The 17,744-nt window shown below is 40.5% G+C and overlaps 1 protein-coding gene across 2 annotated transcripts; it reads left to right on the top strand.

Moving 5' to 3' along the window:
• Positions 1-180: 180 nt before the first annotated feature.
• c2cd3 (C2 domain containing 3 centriole elongation regulator) lies at positions 181-17,744 on the top strand. Of its 2 annotated transcripts, none has more exons than XM_085430505.1 (33): positions 181-429; positions 1,567-1,836; positions 1,919-2,076; positions 2,224-2,402; positions 2,516-2,658; positions 2,737-2,869; positions 2,947-3,099; positions 3,189-3,333; positions 3,431-3,540; positions 3,650-3,853; positions 4,006-4,118; positions 4,218-4,336; positions 4,670-4,798; positions 4,888-5,334; positions 6,215-6,366; positions 6,815-7,058; positions 7,447-7,630; positions 7,717-7,900; positions 8,473-8,645; positions 8,731-8,866; positions 9,186-9,460; positions 9,976-10,056; positions 10,136-10,753; positions 10,833-11,177; positions 11,286-11,424; positions 11,504-11,568; positions 11,654-11,859; positions 11,950-12,080; positions 12,886-13,035; positions 13,113-13,303; positions 14,865-15,615; positions 16,355-16,463; positions 17,518-17,744. In XM_085430505.1, exons 1-33 carry the CDS (start codon positions 378-380, stop codon positions 17,653-17,655), a joined length of 6,627 nt encoding a protein of 2,208 aa, XP_085286631.1. In that variant the 5' UTR covers positions 181-377; the 3' UTR covers positions 17,656-17,744. The 2 variants fall into 2 exon arrangements, with proteins under 2 accessions (XP_085286631.1, XP_085286630.1); XM_085430504.1 differs by having other exon boundaries at positions 2,926-3,099.

Here is a 17,744-nt window from a genome sequence, read left to right as displayed (position 1 = left end):
TATAAGTGTAATAAATCCTCCCTCGTGGCGGTTATCATGCTGCTCAGTAATTGTGTAGTCGTAGTTTTCCACATTTTTATTATGAATGAATCTATTCAACAGCTCTAAAAAAAAACATCGCAGCAAAAATTAACTCACTTTCCCAGAATGCCTCTGTGAAAAGCAGCGGCAGCGGAAGCGGGGTAGTTCGTTGCTCGGGAACAGTTTTCCGCGCTGCTGTTTGTATTATGAGTGTCTGTGGGTGTGTGTGTGTGCCGCTCACTCAGCTGCGTTTAACGGATTATAAGTTAGCTGCAGAGCGATAACATGCCTGCTAACGTCTCTGACTGTGCTTTGGCCTGGCTGTTAGTTACAGTCCATGCTTACTGAGCTGAGGGATGAAGAGCAGAAAACAGAGGTCCGCCAGAACTGCAGGCAGCAAAAAGAAAGGTAAACTCAGTTTAGCTAGCCGTTAGCTACTGTAATGTTACCGACAGCTGTCAGCCTCAGATTAGCCTCAAATGTTTACTTACTTATTAGTTACATTTCTCTATGTACTGTCTGTTTTGTATGCACTGTCTTTCGGTTTGTTTCGCCGGTCTTCACAAATCTCTTTTGTTTGTTTACGTGTAGCTCTAGCAGTCAACTTTATGCAACCTTTGTTTGTGGTTTTGTCAAAATATGCTAAAGCTAAAGGCAAAGTATACAATCTCTCTTTAAAACGGGCGCCTTCAATCGGTTTCTGTTTTATTCCTTTTTCGTTTTTGTGGTGTTTATGCATAAACAAGACTGTATTGATTTCATAAGAGATACCAAAATACTTGCTAATACATGGCAAGTTGGTGTAAGATTAAAGTACGCCTGTTTAGGCTGCTGCTGGTGGTGTAAGGCTGTGGGGATATTGTTTTGGCACACTTTGAACCCCTTAGTATGTATTTACTGAGAACTGTTTAAAAAACAAAACACAGCCTTCCTTTGTAATGTTGCTGGCCATGTCCATCCCTTTACTGAACATTGTATCCATTTTTTGATGGGTACAATGTCACAAAGCTCAAATTGTCTAATGTTGGTTTCTTGAACATGGCAAAGAGTTCATTGTACGTAACTAGCCTTCACAGTCATTAGATCTCAATCTAATAGAGCAATGGGCGATATTAAAAGAACTTATAAAATATCCATTGAACGTATAAGCATTGGTGTTTTTTGCTGTAAATTTATTTAGGTCTGATTTAAATCTCTGTGGATCTATGTTGTAACATACGACCTAACTGAAAGCCCCATATAACCAGTTATATCCCGCTGAAGTTAGAACAGTATTGTCAGTGTGATTTTTAGTTTGGGTTAAAGTAACTTTGACAGTAAAATTTTCCCTCTTTAACCTAATATTTTTCATTCGTTTAAAGAAAAACATTAGGTAAAATCTTTCAGTACATGTTTTTCTTTCTAGAGGAAGGCTTGATATAATTTGTCATATCCAATCTGTTATATTTGTCCAATGTTTTTCAAGGCAATAAAAGAAAATATAGGTAAACTGAACATCCCATTCTTTTTATTACTTTCTTTGTGTTTCCACTTTATCTCTTGCAGTCCCCAGTGATGTGTCCCCATCCACTAGTCTCCCACCTCTGGTCGAGGGCCAGCTCAGATGCTTCCTGAAGGTGACCATAGGCCGAGTTTTATGGACAGTTCACAAGCCACCATCTGCAACATTCATCAGGCTGCGCTGGTGGGGAGAGTCGTCCGACGGTACACATTTCTTTCCCAGAGATGGATCACAGCTGGCACAGAAAACTATCAAGACCACAGCTCGCTTCCCCATCCGCTGTGGCCCAAAACAGTTCACCTCTTACCTTACAGGTAGTTAGGAGAGGTTGATGCTCTTGAGTTTGCTATGCTGCTTCGATTTCCTTTTAATCTCCATTATGCTGTTCATCAACAGATATGGGCTCTTTGGTGCTGGAAGCCCTAACTAAACCAGATCATCTGCCAGTTGCACGAGCTCAGGTCACTGGCATCTCCCGCCTGTCACTATCACAGTCAATCAGTGGATTTTACACTCTTGTATCTCCAACGTCTGAAAAGCTGGGAGAGCTACAGGTGAGTGTAGACTTAAAATCATATTTACTTGCCAAGTGCTTATTTGGATCTGAGTATTATTGGCTGTATTGAAATTGGGCTTTGCTCACTCAGTTTGTGACATTGAGGACAGTCCACATCTAAGCTTTTTCTTACACCCCTCATCAGGTAGCTCTTAGTTTGGAGCCACTGACAGAAGCTTATGACAGCAGCGGCTCCGGTCCCCACACAGACCTCAGCACCGAGCGACGACAAGTCACCCCAATGACCGTGCCCTCACAGCACAGGTTGCTTTCAGCCAACAACAGGAAAGAATCAGCCGAGAGCAGTGGCGGAAACACACCAAGGTTTAGAGTTGAATTCAAACACCTGCACAGCATCTCATATCTTGGCATACGCAGTGCCATTTTTAAATCAGAGGACAGTGATCTTACTTTATTCGTTGCTATAATATTTTCAGAGGGAAGGACCACTTATATTTCCAAAATGCACAGAGGGACGAAGAAGAGACGCTTGAAAATCAGATGCCAACAACAAACAGATCTCAGAACAGTCAAACAGCTGTGAATCCTTTAAATCAACCAACTAATGATATCATTTCAGGTTTGTTTAAGCATCCATGCATTATCAGTTTGCAGAAACGCATATCTATATTTTGAAATTTTATTTCTTTCATCTCAGTTATTCTCCACCGTGGAAACAAACTCAGAAATGCAATGGTTATATCAGCTTTGAAATCTGACACCGATAGTGCGGCGGCTCTGAAAGATACTCCACTGCTTCTACCAAAGGATAACATCCAACCTCTGCCAAAGTTAGTGTTGAAAAAAAATAGTGCTTCCTCTCTCTTACCAATTCACTTTCTGTAAGACTTTCTTCTTTTCTTTGCAGGCCCTTGTCTTCTCCTTCTGGGATGTTTCTTGAAAATATCCTTCACACTGATTTAACTCTGAAGCACTCTGATGATGTTACTGTAATCTCAGACAGTGGCTTGGACGGACCTGCTGACATAGACAACAGAGCTGTGGATCTGGTACTTGGCAGGTATCCATGTTTGAATTTATATCCAGATGCAGATGTACGATGTTGTATTTTTACTTAAAGTTTTCCCTTTTTTTCTCTTTTCTTTAAAGCTCTACTTCTGCTTTTCCTCTCTGGGATGGACAAGGCCCCTGCCCTGATTCTCTTTCTGGTCATAGCAGTGTCTGTAGCGATAGCGAGCTCAATGATCCACAGTATGATCAGAGCTTGCTGGAAAATTTGTTCTACAAAACTCCTGTAACTAGATGACTTTTATATGTTTGTTTTTTTAAATTTTGGTAAAGTAAGCTTTGTCAGTTTAACAGATTTTCTAGTATAACTGTCATTCTTTCAGATTACAGGTACCACATTAGCTGACACTGAGGAGGAGTGCCAAGGGATCGTGTCTTCAAGTAAAAATCAGGCAAAAAAGCTGACTGAGTCTGCACCCAAGATTAGTGAAGGGTGAGGGCCTTTACGTATTCTTTTTAAGTCAGAGCTAGAGCTTCTTTCAGAGGCTCAGGTTGTTCTTAGATGCATGAAATGGTTGGGAACTGTGTTTTTCTGTGTCCAGCCACAATTCAGAGAATCAGCGGTCAGGAGATGGTGGGAATATCCATTTTCTCCTGAGTGCAGAGCAGCTGACTTTGCTGAGTTCGGTGCGGCTGGCAAGAGTGACGATTGAGTCTCTGACTGTACCAGCTGGCAGCTCACCCACAACACCCAGAAAAACCTCAAATAAAGGAAAACCACTTCGGCCATTAATTGCCAGGAAATGGTTAGGAAAACATTTAAAATCTTGTTGATCATAATGCTAATAATAATTATAACGATAATAATAATAATAATGATGATGATGCAAATCACTGACTTTGTTATAAAAAATACAAACTTTTAGGGACAAAACCGTATGTCATTTTCTTCTTTTAGTACATATTTTGTTGAGTATTCGTTCCCAGTGACTTCAAATCGACATGATCGCAGTAAGGCAAGCCGAGATGGGGAAGTGACCAGAGTTGTTTCCAGTAAAGTCACAGGAAGAGGTATGACCATTGAGAATCTGCTTTAATGAAATCATCCCAAGTGAAAAGTGCTGCTTGTGGTGCTTCAGGTTTGTGACTGACAAACATTATGTTTTTTAGTGGTGAACTTCCATCATCTCTCTGTGTTTCCTGTCAACTTCAGTACAGCCACAGTTGAACAGTGGTGGAGAACTGATCTGATTTTCAAGATTTACTCACGAAAGAGTGACCAAAGGAAAGTAAGTATCTTCAGGCTGACTATTAGTAATTTGATTTTGTTGAAATTTGTCAATTATTTCATGATATGTGAGCTACTGTTTTTCTTAACAAAGGCTTTACGTTATGATTATTTTTAATTAACTGGTTGTTTTGAAGTTAAAATATTTTTGACATACACATTTTCAGACAATAACACAAGTGTGATTAAAATATTGAAGAGTCTGTTATTGTATTTCTAACATGTTCTACAAACACATGGCTGTGATTCCATTAAATATAAAAAAAGATCATTGCTGTTTTCTTTTAAATGCTCGGGTGTACTATGTGTTAAATCACTATATCCTGTGTTGCAGCCTGTTGCCATTGGTAAGGCAATTCATCCATTGTGCAGTCTGCTGCAGAACGAGCAGCTGAGTCAGTCTGTCGTGTTGCCTGTTCAGAGAGAAGGCAACAGTGAAACATGGGAGTTTGGACCTCTCAAGGCAATATATTTTCATTGGCTTGCTTCTTTTACTCAGGAAGTAATGTTTGGAAGCAACTGTCACAGAAGTAATGTTGATGTGTTTTGCAGGTTTCACTAGAACTTGGAGCACACAGTAAAGGTTTCTCCTCTGAAAAAAGTAAAAGCAAGGTGACTTGGAGAGACATGTCACCGTCACAAAGTCCTGAGAGACAGGTGAGCCTCAGAACCCAGCATGCTACCAATGGCAGAGAGGAGTTACCGGCTAGTTCTTTTGAAGAAGCCAGGCTGAATGTTTGGACACCTCAGAGACCCTCCAGGGAACCTGCTCCTATTTCCGGCTATCAAACATCTCCCCCTAAATCGTGGCAGCAGGTGGAGGAGGAACCTGAGGCCCTGCTGCATGCCTTACTCATGGTACCAGATGGGAAGAACTTCAACTGTGGGCCTCTGCAGGCTCCGAATGTTTACTTGAACTGTAAACTGTTTTGGTGTGATGAGCCGGCAAGATCTGTTGTCAGCTGGGGTCAGCCAAACCCTACGTTTAACTTTGTTCAGGTAAGTGCTGCAGGTCCATTATTCTCACCACATTTAAAGTTTGCTGCCTGGCTTTGTACGTCATTGGAATGATCTTATTTATGAAGGGAAATTACTATAATGTTTTTGCAAACTGAATCCACAAAACAAAAGACATAAAACTTACTTTTTCTCTTAAGTCTTTTTTCTGGATCTACAAAGAGTTTGCACAAAGCTGTTTTTTGTAATAAAGGAGTATATGGGAGCATTATGAGTTTTTTATTTTTGACTGTTGTTTTAAAAGCTTTACATATTGTTACATGGTTTTTTTAATATTTTATTTATGTACGTGATACTGTGCTATTCTACAAGAAACTAGTAGTAAAATTAACATAAGAATAAATTAGCATAAACTAGCATTAGAAATTATTCTGTGGCTTCACAGAGTAGTGGTTTATCTGTTTGTCTATCATGGGAAAAATCCCTGGTTGGAGACCAGGAGGAGAAACAAATCCTCTTGGGGTTCCTTCAGTAAAGGCATCTGACATAAAAATCAATGCATACATTAGTCTGTTTTACCTGGCAGGCGTTTTGTTTATTTGTTTATTCCAGAAGCTACCAGATTTGGAAGCTGTTTGTTGAATCAATTAAAACTACATGGATGCAACAAACAGACACTTCAGAATTAGTGAAAAGTAAATGTAGATTAATTAAATGTAGTAATAATAATATAATTATTATTATAATTATTATTATTATAATTATTACTTATTATTACTATTATTATTATCTTTAAAACTGTTTTATGTTCCAGGCTTTAATCCTTTTTTTTAGTCTGGCATTTTTAGTTGTCGGGATCATTGATGATTTCTCAGTGCCTGCAGCTTGATCTAAATACACTCTTTACATTTCTCTGTTTTAGGTGACACCTGTGGCCTTAACAGCTAAGCTGCTGGAGAGGATGAAGAATAATATGATGGTCATAGAAGTGTGGCAGAAGACTAGAAGCTCAGGGCAGGATCGACTCCTTGGCCTAGTTAAATTGCCTCTTCATCAGTTCTACATGTCATTCAGGTAAGATAGGTAAACAATAATATAGGATAATTATGAAATATTACAGTTGCTAGCTGGTCAGCTGACCATTTATTTGTTTGCAAAAAGTATCTCTGAGTTTTTGACTGAAGGAATTAGTTAAATGTGAATGCTACACCATTTGTGCCTGGGAATTATATTTTGATGTTTAGTTTTTTTGACTGTTCATATACCAACGCTTTGAGAACGTTATCCACTGATTAACAATTGTAATTGTTATTTAGCTGACAGTCCTATAAATTGGAATCACAATAATAATATCTGAGAGGGAAGAGCAGTGAAAACTTTTAGTATCCCAGGTTTACATACACCAAGAATGTATTGTAAAAGGCAGTTACCCTACATTCTAGTCACTAAGTGGATTCCTAAAATATATGACAAAGTATAGAACATACTAACATGTTTACTAAAATATGTCTGTCCCCTTCAGGGATCCAAAGATCACCCACCTCCTCCTGCAGGCGCAGTACCCTGTTTTAGGGGTGGACTGCTACATGCCTGTCATTGATGTGTTCTCAGGGAGCTGTAAAGGAAACCTCAGGGTTGTTTTGGCTATGGGCCAATCAGAGCAGATCGTTTCCCTCCAGCGTACGAGAGATGAAGAATATGACTCGTTGCCTCATCTTGTGAGACCAGTTCATCTGCTTGATCACCATCCACATTCACAAACAAAGGTTGGTGTTACCATTGGCTGCATAATACTTGTCAAATAGATTAGTCTGGCAGTTTTTTTTATTTTATTTTAATAGAAAGTATAGAGAAAATTCCACTTTAAATATGTGCTGGCACACAATACAGACCAAAATATAAATATAAATAAATCTGCACAATTTACATTTGTCCCTATTGAGTTTTTATGGAAACTCGCTGCAATGCTTTTTTGTTGTTGTTGTTTTTTGTTAATTTAGATCCTTAAAACCTCACAACTCATGAATGTGACTTGGTAGAATAAATATTCATGAAAACGTTAACACCAAACTTCAACACAACTTGTTTGTTCCCTTTCTTTCTCTAATGTGTTGGTATGAAAACAAACAAACATTAACTGCTCTGCTCCCTCAGGTGATTGCAGCACATGTAGAATCTATGAGAGAGCATGTTTTTGTGGTAAGGGTGGAGAGGGTCAGTGGGATGACTCCTCTGCAGTCCACAGTGTGGGGTGAGGCAGACTGCTACATCCAGTACAGCTTCCCCTGTCAGGAGGGCAACTCTGCTGCAGACATGGACCAAAACCTCATAGAGAGCAGTAAGGCCACCTAATCATTTCAAATCTTCATCATAAGATGTTTCTATTCCCTCTGAATCATTCCAAGCTTAATCACATCCCAACAGCTGTGAACCTGAAACCATTTCGTACCACCACAACGCTCTGTGTTCCTGACCCGGTGTTTGGTCACACAGAGACTCATGTGCTCCTGGCTCCTGAAGGAGTTCCTGTCCAGAGGCTGCTACTCAGCTCTCTCTCAAGTCAAGGTCTCAGCAGCGGTGGAGGCATCCAGTTTGAAGTGTGGTGCAGGTTTGTGGATGCTGTTATGTCATCCATGTATCATTTAAACTTTAATAAAATAATGAAATGATGTTTACCACAGTTAAAATGCTGATTATAAGCCTAATATTTTTACCCCAGGAATGGTAATGTTTTGGTTTCCTGTTTTAGCTGAAGTGCCCTCTGTAAAAATAGGTTTTAAACTTTACTTAAAGTTTCATTAGGTACAAGGAGCACAGAAAACTTTACTTCCTTGGCAGCTTTTGTAAATTTTGTTTCATTACATAAATCTAGTGCATTTTGTATGTTTTTAATCAGTGAGTATCACACTGTATCCTGTTAAGGAAAATACTTTATTTCTAAATGCTTAGTTGTGCATACGGTAATGATATACAGGTCTGCAGCATTACTCTTTAGTGTCTTTAGTGAAGTGATTCTCAAGCTGCATGTGTGTGTACAGACAACCAGGTGTAGTGGGGGCATGCCAGACAGAATTTTGAGATCCACTAACTTAAATCAGAATTTATGTGAAAGTAATCAGTCTTAATTGTAACTGGCTCAACTTGTTTTCTTTTTGTGATCAATATAATGTCTCTCTGTAGATATTACTATCCAAATGTGAGAGATCAGCTCGTGGCCAGAGGAATGCTTCCACTGTCCAAGCTGTGTGCCATGGTTACCATGCAGAGGCAAACTCCTGATGAGGCTCAGATGTTCTCTCTGCCCCTGATTCCCAGGACAGAGAGTCCCACAGTACACCAACCTCAGCCTTCAGGTATACACACATAATTATGCACGCATGCTAATAGGAATATATAGATACAGGCCGTATCTGAATGTTATTGCTTTTGTTTTTGTAGGACTGTTAGATGTTTGCATTCGATACAAGCACAGGCCTGTGAGACCTGAAGGACACACTGGAAGAGGAGCTGCCTCTCGAGTTGTGACACTCGTGGTTCAAGTGCACAGAGCATGTGGTCTGAAGGCTGCCGCAAGGTACATCACTATTACTGACCTCTGGACAATTTGCCTTTTTTATTTCATCTATGTATGATAAAGCTCATTAATTAGAACAGATTTTCTGTACACCTGCTCACTTTGATAAAAATATTTGGGTTAGGATGTAGGATTAAGAGCTGATGATGTGCACCAAATCTACAGTTGTTGAGACTCTGCTGTTTTATTTTTGTTCATTCTGAGATTGGTGGCAAATTTCATCTGATCAAAATAAAAGTATTCGCTCATTTCTTCTTTATGTGTATTGAAACCATAATGCCCAAATTAGTATTTAGAAATACTGCCTCTGCTATTTCAGGATATTATCAGAACAAGATGAGAGGTTCAGCTACTTTGTCGGCGTTGGTTTGAACACTTTCATCACAGTCCAGCTTTCTTTCTTGCCCGAGAGTGAAAGGAGGTGCACCCGCACAGCAGCAAAGGCTTTCTGCCCCGAGTTCGACCACCACATGGAGGTGTCCTGTGATCTGCTTGCTCAGACCAGCAGCGGAGAAACCTTCAGCCTTGCTGAGCAGCTGGAACAGGCTTCTGCTGTCTTCACTGTGTGGAACCGAGACAATCGTAAAAGTTTAAGTGAGCTCAGTGCACTCTTTGTGAAATGAGGTTACTCTTACATTTAACTTGCCTAAAGTATATTATGTTACAGTTTTCTGATTATGTTTAACTTGAGACCATTAATCATTTATTTTACTTTTTATTTATCTTTTCTTTACCCATCAGTGGAGCCTTAAAGAAATTGTCATAGTTTTTTTTTTTTTTTTTATATTATATCATATACACCCGTGCAATAACTGACTGATCTAGATATTAAGAATCGTCATGAATGTTAGCCCTAGTTTGTGAATATTTTTCGTTATACACCATTTAACAGTGAGATAAACATCAATGCGTTGGAAAAGTTTGTAAAAGAGCTGATCCAGGATGGGACATTGGAGGATACCTTTGCTTTTTGGCAGCATAATGTCAAGTTAAAAAACAAACAAACATGTATTTAAAATTTTTGAAACATTATTGTGTAAAAATTTTATTAGCAGTATTTGTTTCTAATATTGTCCTTTTTTTTTTTTTTTTTTTTTTTTCTTTTGTAGGTGTGAACGTTTCCAAATCTAAAGATTTAATGTTGGGGACTGTGAAAATACCTCTGTCTGAGCTCATCAACAAAAGAACAGGTATGTTGGGCTTAAAATAGTTAAAGCAGTTATTTTTTGTTAAGACTTTGTCAGAGTTTTTCTTTTTCCACATATGTAGGTATTTCTGGCTGGTTTGGAGTTTATATAAGTCTTGAAGCAAGTTCTTCTCAGCACCAGCACATCTTGGTCGGAGGCCTAGAGCTTTCCATTAGCTTCGCTCACCACTCTGATAGAGAAAGGGTCATTAAAGCTGCTCAGGGTTTAGGCTGGGAAAATACCCTGACTGACAGTTCCATGATGCAGGATGAAGAAGAACTGTTTGAAGAGAGCATGAGAAAACTCTCGCTGACCTTTACCATGCCTAGAGTGTGGCTACCCATCCACTGTTTGCTGCTACCTGGGCACAGTGAGCTGCTGCGCTCCACCTACTGCTACATCAGGTACAAGTTCTATGACCGAGACGCCTTCTGTTCTCACCTGAAACACCCATCTGCTGATGAAGGCGCAGGGGAAGACAAGGCCACAGTGAGTTTTGAAGGAAGTAGGACTGTTGAACTGAGACGTACGCAGCCTTTAATGTGGTATCTAAGGGAGGAGAAGCTGGAGGTGCAGGTGTGGGTTGCCTTTAAGAAAAATAAAACCAGAAGGCCCAGTGACACAGACCGACTGGTGGGCTCAGCATTCGTCGATCTGTCCTCGCTTGCAAAGACTTCCAAGCAGAAGCTGACGCTAAGTGGTATGAAATAACTGCTCAGCAATGCTTTAGTAAAATCGTCTCCATATTTCAGAGTGTAATAAATTTTGTATTTTCACAGGAGTGTACCCTCTGTTCAGGCGCTCAGCAGCAGATCTACAAGGAGCAGCTCTCAGGGTACACATCACCTTGACAGGCGGTTCAGATCCAGGAGAAATACCTACTGGAGCTGAGACTCAGGTGGACTCTGACAGTCAGGAAGAACTGGTATCAGAGGACATGGAAGAAAGAGATCAAGTCCTTTCTCCATCTACACTCAGAAAATCATCAGCACAGAGCAAACACAAGTATAAATCCTCCAGAGCCACTCCAGACATCTCATCTGTGCAGCACACGGAACAGAGTACAGATGAATCTTTCCCTGTGACAGTCACAGTGGATCGGGCCATGCACCTGAACCTGAAAGGTGTGACCTGATGTCTTGTGCCTTTTTTTTTTTCTAAAAAAAAAAGAAAGCAAAACAGAAACAAAACGTACAGTTCACTAACAACAACATGTTTGTCTTTTCCATCAGGCTGTCCCCTCGCAGAACGCAGTGAAGGGATGCCATGTTGCTGTGTTTCATACGCCACTGCTGACTCTGCTGAACCAGTGTCCACGGCTGTGATAGCTAACACAGACTCCCCTGTGTGGGACCATCAGCACGAGTGCAGGTTGAATAACTTCACAGACCTCAACTTAAATAACCTACTGATCAAACATCAGGCTAATGTGTTTGTTTCAAATTTCCAGGCTATCAAAGCAGCTCCTGGTTGATCCACAACAATCCCTTGTGTTTAAAGTCTGGCATAAAGGAGGTACAGGAGCTGTTTCACCCCATTGTTTGTGTTGCTTTAATGTTTTTGAAGGATTAATTTATTCATTTTCATTTTGCTTCCATAGAGCTGGACAGGGTGATTGGATTTGCCTCTGTAGACCTGTCCCCTTTAGTCTGTGGCTTCCCATCAGTGTGCGGTTGGTACAACATCACAGACTTTGGCGGCCAGTGTCACGGCCAGCTTAAAGTGTCCATCACTCCACTGAAGGGGGTCCAAGATTTACGCTGGCAGAGACTATCTGTGAGTGAAGAAGCTGCCAAAAACTCATTGGTGAGAGAACTCAGACTGCTTGAACAGATTTTTTTACTCTTGATGGCTTTCTCAAAATTTGAAACAAACCAGAAGGTGTTTGTCTGGCAGGGTTTGTTCCAGGCCTTTCCTCTCAGCTACCAGACTACAGCCACATACAGCAGCTTTCCCTCTCACATCAGCAGGTTCCCTGAGCAGAAGATCTCATCACCCAACCACACGGACAGGCTGTTCTCTGAAAGGTTTTTATTCACACCATGGTTGTGCCGATCATCTGTTAGAATATTTGCAGCCAGTAAGGCAATGGAAGATGTTCATCAGCTGTGTTTCATCATTTTTGTGGTCCTTATTCCTGAGATCCAGTCTCATAAATGTGTATCACTTAGTTTAGACACATTGAGGACTGAAAAACATTAGGGCAGGTTTTTGTATATCTACAGTAAGTAAGTAAGCCTTAAGCCTCCCCTCATTTCTTTGTATTTTGCCATGAAAATCAGAAATATGTGCAGCGATTTGTTGAAATGTATAAATCTGGAAACAAACAATTAAGCATTTAGGCAAAAAAACAGTTTTAACATTGGTGACACAGTTTAGTTTAGTTTCCACTTCTTGTGTAAAATAAAATAATATTTTACAAAAATAAAATTAAAAAAACACTGGTCTCTGAAAATGATATGGACTGAAAATGAGTTTAAAGCAGCCAATGTCCTCCAAAAACCTTCAGAAAGTCTGGAGAACTATTGCACAAGACCACTTCAAAAAATTACAAGTCTGACCCCTTTGGAAACAAAATACAAATAAATGAGTGTAGTGTAAGTACTGTGTATAATACTGTGTTTGTGCAATGGGGATTAATTCGTTTTCCTGTCACAAAATGTCAACAAAACAAAAGAACACAAGCGTCTGCTATCAGATTATTTTAAACATTGGTATTGGCACAGAACTGGTGCTTTGCAGAACCGGTCCTTGCATAGTTTTATTCATTGCCACATGCTACAATATAAAGTCTGCAACTGTATTTATATGTTATTGTAATGACTGCTGCAGGTCCAGTGAGAGTGACCGTCATTCTGAGCACATGGACAATGTACGCCTGTACCATCAAAGTCTGCAGGAGCAAACAGCGTCTCAGTCCTTTCACAGCAGCAGTGCAGGTGACATCAATCCTTCCAGCTCGATCCTGTTCTCAGCACTCAGGTACCAGTTTATGGACACTGCATTGTTTAACCATTTATGACTGATGCAGAGCCTGAGCTTTGTTTCTTTTCTTACAGGAAAAAACTGAGCGAGCTTGACAACATTCAGAAATATTTCAGCCGCAAACTTTCAACTCCTACATTCCCACCTATGCCAGAGCAGGAAAGTCACAATAAACATGAGAAACGGAGGGACTCGGAGTACAGCTCATCTCAGCTTCTACTAAAGTCAAACCAGTTAGTCGGAGAAGTCCACAACATCATCAGTGGTGAGTTCATCCATTTACTGCTAAGGTCCTAGAGGACGTTGTGGTCAACCAGTTAACTGCTGCTCTGGATCAGCACAGCATTCTTGACCACTTTCAATCAGGTTTTTGTAGATTTCATTGAATTGAAACGGCTCTTCTGAGAGTATCACATGACATTTTGAGGCCGAGCAACAGGGGAAACTGTTCTCTGCTGCTCAGGTTGGACCTTACCTCAGTTTTTGATACAGCTGAACGTTTCATTCTGCTTAATAGGCTGAAGTACTAGGTTGGTATATCAGTATCTGGTTGGAGGGATTCTCTTCATACCTGTCTGACAGATCATTTTCTGTAGCTACTTCAAAGCACAGATCTCCCCTTATCCAGTTCATTTTGGTGTACCTCAAGGTTTCTGTTTTGGGGCCTCTGCTGTTTTTATTGTATTTGGTCCCCCTTGGGCACATTCTGTCAACCTTTAAGGGCATCTCTTATCTCTGCTCTGCAGATGATAATTGGTTCTACACCTCATTTCACCCAAATGAAATTTGAAAACTTAGCAGTTTATTGAAGTGCCTAGACACTGTTAAACAGTGGATGGCAGGCAGTTCTCTTCAGCTAAATCAAGAGAAAAATGAAATAATTAGAACCTCTTGGTTCTTTGGCAAACTTGGAGAGCTTTTCACAGACAGACACCAGGTTATACCAGAGGGCTTCTACTAACATATGTCTATGGCAGGCCCCTGAGGTTCTGTGACCAGGGCCTGCTGATGGTGCCCAATACTAAGCTGAAAACAAAAGGAGACAGATTCTTCTGTTTAGTGGCCCACAGACTCAAGACTTAAGATCGGTGGACTCTTTTAAAAGCCAGTTAAAAACAAAACTTTTTAAATCTGCTTTTTATTAATTTCTCTTGTTTTGCTTTTTTATGCATAGTTGGCAGAGTTGGTAGAGCAGGTCACCTCCTAACCAGAAGGTTGGTGGTTCGGTCCTAGTATGCTCCAGTCTGCATGCCAAATAACCTTAGGCAAGATGCTAACCCCAGCTTGCTCTCCAATGCATCCATCGGAGTGTGGATGTGTGTATGAATGTTAGTTAGACAGAACTAAAAAACTTAAGAAAAGAGAAAAGTGCTTGTGTGATTGGGTGAATGAACGAGTTGTGTAAAGCGCTTTGAGTGCTCAGAATAGAAAAGCCCTATATAAGAACCAGTCCATTTATTATTATAATAATAATAATAATAATAATGGATTGCATTTATATAGCACTTTTCGGGCCCTCAAAGCGCTTTACAATTCCACTATTCATTCACTCTCACATTCACACACTGGTGGAGGCAGCTACAGTTGTAGTCACAGCTGCCCTGGGGCAGACTGACAGTCTTCTGCTGCTTGTTATTTAAATGAGCTCATTGTACAGTTTTTCTCATATCCCATTATATTTATTTTATATGCAAATTACATTTATGTTATTAACTTCTTCTGTGTGAGCCAGACAAAACTAAAAAGATTCAGCTTTGGGTTTAGACACATGTTGCATGCATGTGTGTTTCTCAAACCCTTCAAACTTTGTCTGTCTCTTTACACAGGTCTACAACGACACCGCTTGGAAACAATTCCTTCAAACCCACAGAGTAGCTCAACAGTGTCACCTGTTGGAGACAGCAATACACAAGCAATCACTGAGAGATCGTCCAGTCCTCACAGAGTTTCACATTGTTCCCCAGAAGTCACGTCTCCTCTGTCATTTACACCAGCAGAAGTGTCTGAGGACCTCACAGACTCTGAGCCTGAGGAAGAAAAGGACAGACGAAGTGGCAAGGCTAAAATGACTGAGAGTGATGAAGAAGAAACAGGTTGCAGAGAGGAAGAGGACGATGATGTGGATGAGCAGACAGATGAGGATTATGAGGAGGTTGTAGTGAAGCTGAGGCCTTTAAATGAGGTGACCTCATTAACAGACAAAACCAGTCCCTGGACCAGCATCTTGTCAGATCCTGAATTGGCCTCTCTGGAGAGCCTGGAGGGACCAGAGCACCTGGACCTGAGTGAAGATGAGGGCAAGAAGGAACTGCTGGTAGATATGGAATCGGGTCACCCCAGTGGGAAGCACAGGGAAGAGGAAAGTGAAGACGACTGCAGCTTAAATGGTTCCACAGGAGATGCTTCAGATCTGGAGAGAGGTGATGAAACGTCGCAACATGCTGGAGGTGAAAGACAACAACAAGAACTAAACAGCCCTAACAAGAGGTCACATGACACAGATTCATCACCAGCCAAACAGCACACCACAGACACCCACAGTGTTTCCGCCTCCTCAGACGAGCCACACCTCCAACGGTATCTTTAAATGTGTTTCATGATTCATTTGTGGCCGTTAGGTTATGCTGTTGGTTTTTGCTTTTCTGAGCCAGTTCAAATCAGTGATACATTATAAAACTTGTGTTAGGTGTGTAAATGCTTCATCTTGTGTGGCGTCTTTAGGGTTTTATTTCAACATTCATCTCAACAATCTAGACATAAGGAGACTGACAGGTGGAAGTGCGAAAACGTTCCTGCTGAGCAGGCTGAACATAAACTCACACACACTAAATCCCATGTGGTTGCTCACAGTCTGTGTAATAATGAATAATAATAATGGATTCGATTTATATAGCACTTTTCAAGGCACTCAAAGCGCTTTACAATTCCACTATTCATTCACTCTCACATTCACACACTCGTGGAGGCAAGCTACAGTTGTAACCACAGCTGCCCTGGGGCAGACTGACAGAAGCGAGGCTGCCATATCGCGCCATCGGCCCCTCTGGCCATCACCAGTAGGCGGTAGGTGAAGTGTCTTGCCCAAGGACACAACGACCAGGACTGAGAGCCCGGGGATCGAACCGGCAACCTTCAGATGCGCTTCCCCTTAATATAGTTTTCCCGTGGAGGTCAAACAGATATTTCTTTTGTTTTGTTTTTCTGAACATTTACTTTCATGTTTTTGGGGAGTGTTTAAACACAGTTCCCCTCCTCTTCAGTTGTAACTGCCTCAAAACACACTGAGAACGTGTTTTCTTTAACTTTATCCATTAAGCTCTGTTCCTGCAGAGGTTCTAAACTTCTTCCTCCCCTCCCACCAACTGGAGGCGTCGATGAGAGCTATACGTTTAGCACCCACGTTCTCCCAGGCATCCAGCAACCCGGTGAGTGTTTGTCCACGGGCAGTGCTTTTGGCCGTCACGCCTGCTTATATGTTCACTCTCTCCACTCCTGTTACTTTTACAGTGGTGTTAGAGATTAACCTTTACCTTTGATGTATCTGTTCATGTTTGCATAATTTAATGGTTTTGCAAATATACTTGCCCAACCTTCTGTACACACAGTGTTATGAATAATCTTTCGCATGATGTGTGATGTGCGTGATGCCAGACTGACATTCGGTGTAATTTAACACTCAGTTCTGCAGCACTAACAGGTTGACTTTCTCTGATCTCATTCACAGTGTTTGCCCAGCATTTAAATGTTGGGGTTTTTTTGTTTTGTTTTTTAAACCAACAACACATTTTTGTATTTTTGCAAACTTTGGATGTGATTAAGTAAAAAGTATGAATTCTAAAACCACTGATTGGATCTCTCTTCTAATGCAATTGATCATTTTAATGCAATTTAAAACAAACAAAAATAATAAATCAAATACAGCTTTATTGTCAAAAACCATATGTACATTCCATACACAAGAATTTGAAATTGAAACGGTCCCACGGCCCTCAGTGTACACTAAAACAATATAAAGATAAAAATAAAATAAAAGTCTTATATACAACACAATATAATACTGCAGTACAATACAATAAGATGCTGTCACATGCAAAAAAGAAGAATCAATGGAGATGACTGTCACTCCTGTTTTTTAATTTTACAACTTTTTGAAGAGCACAATAAAACAGAGAAGTTGAGAGTTAGAACTTATTTGGAGAGGTGGTGTGACTGTTGGCACCACCTCTCCTCCCTGCATGATGACGAGACCTTTCAAAGAAACTAGTTCAGGCATGCCATTTGTTGCTGATACATGCAGCTGACAGTCTCACAACATGAAGGCTAACCAAACAAAGGTTTGTTGTGTGTGAATTGTGAGTCATATAATCACAAAAAAAGATTCAGATCAATTAACTTATTTGTCTTCAGCCTCCCCTGCAACTAAGCTGTCTTGTGTTTTTTTTTTTTTTTTTTTTTTGCTTTAACGCTTCATGTTTTCAGGACCAGAACTCATCGGTTCACAGCGCCCCACCTCCCAGAGGCCCTCGGCAGCGTCCCAACATGTCACCGTCATCCATGAAGAAAGAGACGGAGAGAATAGCAAAAATTTTTGCAGCTCACTTTGATGAGACTAATTAGAGACGTTTGGTTTCAGCCTGCAACAATAATCATGTATATTAAATGTAACATGTTGTATTTTTATAAATAAATATTAACCATTTTCACTA

The sequence above is a fragment of the Copadichromis virginalis genome, linkage group LG14 (assembly GCF_057382275.1).
Source record: "Copadichromis virginalis isolate Kocher_CV1m ecotype Utaka linkage group LG14, C_Virginalis_male_GT1.1, whole genome shotgun sequence".
In the NCBI taxonomy this organism is placed as follows: Eukaryota; Metazoa; Chordata; class Actinopteri; order Cichliformes; family Cichlidae; genus Copadichromis; species Copadichromis virginalis.
Note: the sequence above shows the minus strand (reverse complement) of the source record. Positions and strands in the feature narration are given on the sequence as shown.